General features: G+C 42.5%; 1 protein-coding gene across 1 annotated transcript; it reads left to right on the top strand.

The window, feature by feature from the left end:
- Positions 1 to 5114: 5114 nt before the first annotated feature.
- On the top strand, positions 5115 to 5462 carry LOC138304085 (protamine-like). The gene has a single exon (XM_069243856.1). It carries the CDS (start codon positions 5115 to 5117, stop codon positions 5460 to 5462), a length of 348 nt encoding a protein of 115 aa, XP_069099957.1.
- The last annotated feature ends 253 nt before the right edge of the window (positions 5463 to 5715 follow it).

The following is a 5715-nucleotide window of genomic DNA, read 5'->3' as shown; positions in this document are numbered from 1 at the left end:
AAGGCCCAAAGAAAAATTAGAGACTCACATGTGAAGCTCAGAGATCTAGAAATACAGCTGATTACAGCCATAGAGAGGGGGGAAGATACGAAGAACATCCAGGAGCGAATTGCTATAGCAAGAGCAGCAATAAATGAGGCTAATACAGAAAAGGTAGCTGGAAAATATCTCGTGCAACGCTCTGAAAGGTACGAGTTTGGTGAAAGAACTGGCCACCTGTTGGCGGTAAGGGCAAGCCATAAAGCTGCAGCAGGGCTCATTCGAGAGATTCAAGACCAACAGGGACAAATAGTGACAGATAATGACGGTATTAGGAAAGTGTTCCAGGGGTATTATACTGACCTATATAATGATACAGCTGGATTCTCGTCAATAGAGATGCAGGAATTCCTTCGCCCCATTAGGTTTAATACAGTCTCAGAAGAAGATTACCCGCAACTGGAGGGTCAGATTGGTAGTTTAGAAATAGACAAGGCATTTAGTGAACTAGCCGCCGGCAAAGCATCTGGCCCTGATGCAATTCCACTAGAGTTCTACAAAACCTTTAGAATAGAGCTACGCCCACTGATGCTCGAGCTGTTTATTCAGGTACAGAATGGTGGAAAGACCCCGCCCTCTTGAGGAATGGCTAATATGGCAGTTTTCCTTAAGAAAGGGAAGGCCCCGCAGAACCCGGCCTCATATCGGCCGATAACATTAATTAATAGTGATGCTAAAGTGTTTTCTAAAATATTTGCTGCACGCCTATCCTTAGTAATCAGGAAATTGGTAATGCCCCGGCAACACGGATTTGTTGCCCGGTAGAGATACGGCAGAACATATTCAAAGAGTTATTGCACGGTTTGAAGCAACAGAAGTGGCGGAGGAGCCCATGGCTGTGGCTCTACTAGACGCAGAGAAAGTATTTGACCGAGTTAGCTGGAAATATCTTTGGGAGGTTATGGAGAAATATGGCTTTCGAGAACAGTTCATAGTGGCAATAAAGGCCATGTATAAGTCTCCGGGAGTAAGAATTAAATTAATGGGAGGGCAGTCTGGATGCGTCCAAGTGGGGAGAGGCACTAGGCAGGGATGCCCTTGCTCTCCGCTGTTGTTCGCTCTATATATAGACCCTCTGCTCAGACAGCTCGAAGAAAACAAGCAGGTTATCCCGGTACAAAGATATGGTTGGGACACAAAAGTCCTGGCCTATGCGGATGATATTGCTATTATAACTTCCAATCTGGATACAGCACTGAAAGAAATCGAAGAGATCACCACTAAGTTTGGGACATTCTCTGGGTATTTGTTAAATAGAACTAAAACTCAGCTACTGGTTAATCAATTTACAAAATCACAGGACAATCGGAGGGTGGAGCAGGCAGTATATCTTGGTATTAGTATCTCACCAAGGGTAGGAGAAATCGTCAGCCTGAATTTGGACTCAATATTGGTAAAGGCTAGAAACGATATGCACAGATGGAATAACTTGCATATGACTATAGTAGGGAGGGGTAATATGGGTAAAATGAGTCTTCTTCCCAAATTATTGTATCTATTCCGGACCATACCCTTGAATTTTACAAAAGCTCGGTTTGAAGATATGGAACGTATAATTATGAGATTCATCTGGGCATATGGCAAGTGTAGAAGGTCGGCCAAGTTTATGTCCCTACCTCGCGAAAGGGGGGGGTGGGCCTTGCCTAACTTGAAGCTATATCAATTGGCAGCTGCATTCCAATATATGCGTCCACTATGGGGGGACAGACCAGGGGAGAATAAGAGGGGAAGCATCCCCTATATCCCTAATATATACGAATTGCTTGTGGGCTCTGCCTCAAAGGGGTGCTTGTTAACTTTCCACGAACCAGGGTACTATAAGAAAACCCGGTATAAGGTACTAGAGGCGGCTTATAAATGTTGGCGGCCCTGGCGTACAAAGAATGGGCTTGGGAGATTTAACTACTATACCCTAATTAAGAATAATCCGTCGCTGCCGGAAATTTTTAAAGACAGCTATATGATAAAATGGGCCTCCAAAGGTATAGTGAGGCTAGGGGACTTTTTGACGATGCTGGAATCAAGACATTTACGAATCTTCAAGAACGGTTTGCTTTAAAACAAAGGGATTTCTTTAAATTCCTACAGGTACAAGACTTTTTGAGCAAGAAAACAGGTGGGCCACAGGGGTTTAAAAGCAATCAATTGTTAAAAAAACATTCTGGGAGAATCTAACCTGACTATCAAAGTAATCTACACCTTGTTAATGGCAGAGCAACCCGATGACTTGGAGAGGCATAGCGAACGGTGGAGCGTTAAATTGGTGGATGGAAGTGTTAATTTTCTTAACTTACTCGAGTTAGGTCATACTGTGCTACTATCTTCGTCTCTATAGGCACAACATTATAAAACTGTCTTTGACCTGTATTATACACCAGCCCACCTTGCCAAGTGGGGGGGAGTCACGTGGAATTAATTCTCCAAGGTGTGGGGACCATGCAACAGATGTAATACATATGTTTGCCACCTGCAGAGAATTAACGACATTGATAGATGGGATGCAACTTGTAATAAAATAAATTTTGGGGTATGATGTGGTTCTTACCCAAGAAATTCTGGTTCTAGGGGTTGCTGAACAAACAAGGGGATGACAGAGGGCGTTTATGTTTCTTGCCATGGCGGTGTACCGATTATGTATCTCCTCTGAATGGTTGAGTATGCAACCACCATCGTGGCAGCAGTGGCTGGGCAGGCTAATATCAGTGTATCATCTGGAGATTTCCCTGTCTGAGCGGAAGGGGAGATTGGCCAGGAGGAAAGGGATTGCTATCTGGGGTCAATTTCGGAACTGGCTCATGGTTAATGACTGATGTATTAAGTCAATACTTCCTTTTGTTTTCTTTTGTGGGGAGAAATGGGGGAAATGTATCTGTCTCTCCAACTGAAGAAGAAAATGATTAGAGGTCTGGTCTAATTATATATTGTATTTGTTTATTCTCTTCTGGAAAAAAAACAATAAAAATAATTTAAAAAAAAAAAAAAGAAAAGGAAAACAGGATACTGTACTTAAAAGTAGAGAAGTAGTTTGCAAGCCTGCTGAAGCCTATCAACCTCAGTTGCATCCCTTCAAGGAAGTCTTATTTGGGCTCATTGCGATTACTCACACCCGTCCCTATGATGCAGGCCTATTTTCTTTCCCACTAAAAGGCAATCTATACGAGGGCAGCAAAATCTGAACTCTGGAGTATATCCGACCTGCCGGCTGTTGTATATCAGTGGCAGATTGCCTCCTCAAAGTCCGGCTCCCAGGAACCTTCCTCGGAAGAGCGTGCACTTCAGACATATCGAACTTAGGGGGCATGGCATGGCGTTTCTGACATATTCTGTTTCAGGAGAAATATATTTTATTCTTCTACGACAATGTTGATGTGTTTCTACTTTCCCCCTTAATTTGTTGACATTAGAAAGGCGCGTGATTCCCTGGACTCTGTCCAAGGTAGTTTCACGGTTGGGTCAAGGCAGCCTTTTACGTTATGAAAGTAGTGCCCTAGCCTGGAGCCCAGCAGGAATGACAGAGTGCCAGCATGGACCGTTAGGCCCAGGCTCGTTCCAGTACATTCACAGCTACGAGGGCCTGGTATTCCTGACTATATCAGGGCCTGTGAGTATGTGCGTCGGATTTTTTTAGTGATGGGAAACTGTAAACAGTTGTCCATCTGTAGCTCATTTTCTATCACTATATAAAGGAAAGAAAAATAACACACACATATGACTGATAGCTTCGCTTTCTGCGGATTCCTGTTCTGTGGTAACAGTTAAAAATAAACAGTTTCAAGCAGAGGTCGATGGCAGTTATTTGAGGAAACGCAGCAGTTCATCTTCAAATTAAAACACGCACATCTGTTTAAAGTAAACCGTAGTATTACTGGTAGATAGCACTGTGACCGCAGTAAGGCTAGAGCTCCACGTTTCTAAAATTCGACTGCTAACTTTTGGTTGTCAGTCAGAATATCGATAACAAAAATAAAGTCTGACATAAATGTCGTGGCCTAGAAATATTTTATGAAAATATCACCCACTCCGTGTGGATACTCCTTTATCGACAGGACAGCGACAGTTTTTTAAAACGATATTTAGAACCATATATTTTTGTCAAGGGATATTTTGGTCATGGTATTCTGGTAGCATACCACAAGGGGCGTGTAGTGGAATAGGCTGTTTTTTCAGATATCATTCTAAAGATATCACTCTGAAGTCCATGAGTTTCTCCAGCATGTTGAAAAGCAATCTGATGATCAGAAGTATAAAAATGTCTTTAGCTCTCAGACACCTTACCTACTGTTTGTTCGAAGATTTCTGATTGTAACAACAAATGCAACAAGCATTGGCACAGCCAATAGGTTTCACCTTTGTCTTTTTGTCTATGTAACTGACTTACAAATATTAGAGAAATGTTATAATAGTGTTTATTTAATACAATTAAAAACAAACATTATTATAAACATTTTCTAATATTTGTGTTCCAGTTACATAGAAAAAAAGACAAGGGCGAAACGTATTGAAATTCACATTACAAGAAAGAAGATAGAAGAAGACAGAAGAGAGCAGAAGACAGAAGGTGGAAGAAGACAGAAGGCAGAAGAAGAAAGAAGATGGCAGAAGACAGAAGGCAGCAGAAAACAGAAGGCGGCAGAAAACAGAAGGCATGAGAAGACAGAAGGCGGAAGTAGAAAAAAGACTGAAGAAGGCAGAAGGTGTGAGAAGACAGAAGGTGGAAGAAGACAGAATGCGGCAGAAGACAGGAGACAGGAGAAGACAGAAGACATCAGAAAATGGAAGAAGGCAGAAGATGGAAGAACACAGACGACGACAGAAGGCAGAAGAAGACAGAAGACGGGAGAAGATGGAAAACATGAGAAGACAGGATGGAAAAAGACAGAAGATGGGAGAAGAGAGAAGACGGGAGAAGAGAGAAGACAGAAGACGTGAGAAGACAGAAGACTAGGAAGACGGTAGATGTGAAAAGAGTGCACATGTGAGAAGACAGAAGACTAAGGAGACAGCAGATGTGAAAAGAGTGCATATGTGAGAAGACAGAAGAAGGCATGCGATAAAGAAGACAGCAAAGACAGAAGATGGTATGCAGAAAGAAAAAAGAAGACAGACGGCAACAAAGAAAGAAGACAGAGAAGAAGGCATCAAATAAAGAAGATATCAGCGAAGTAAGAAGACGGCATGCTGGAAGAAAAAAGAAGACAGTAACAAAGAAAGAAGACGTCAGCGAAAAAAGAAGAAGACATACAAGAAGAAAAAAGAACTGCCTTCATCATCGCAGGCAGAGGAAGGCCACTTGCCAGTATCCAACAGGAAGTGACCGGAATGAGTACTTGGTCCGCAGGCAGTCGATGGCAAGATCGGCGAAGAAGACGAAGACGATGACAATGACAGAAAATGACGTGAAGACGATGTGCTGGCCAGTCTGAATCAGGTAAGTCAGAGAGACGTTAGAGAAACCCAATGGTAAGTTCAGGTCAGTAAGGTCAGTTACCTTTTTTTTTAACCAACAAAGGATTTTGCAAGCATGTGCGCAAGCACGCGTGCAAGTGAAACCTAATTTATAGTTATCATCACAGACAGCCCAGCGAGGAGCATCCTTTTGTTGCCACTTTCTTAAGAGAGGACCCTCTCCCTTTGTACAGATGATTGATGCAGACATTTTACATTATCCAGCATGAT

The sequence above is a fragment of the Pleurodeles waltl genome, chromosome 1_1 (assembly GCF_031143425.1).
Source record: "Pleurodeles waltl isolate 20211129_DDA chromosome 1_1, aPleWal1.hap1.20221129, whole genome shotgun sequence".
Classification (NCBI taxonomy): Eukaryota; Metazoa; Chordata; class Amphibia; order Caudata; family Salamandridae; genus Pleurodeles; species Pleurodeles waltl.
This window is presented reverse-complemented; position numbering and strand designations above follow the sequence as displayed.

Coding starts and splice junctions, on each gene's coding strand:
- LOC138304085 (XM_069243856.1), top strand. CDS start 5,115: ATGGTATGCAGAAAGAAAAAAGAAGACAGACGGCAACAAAGAAAGAAG.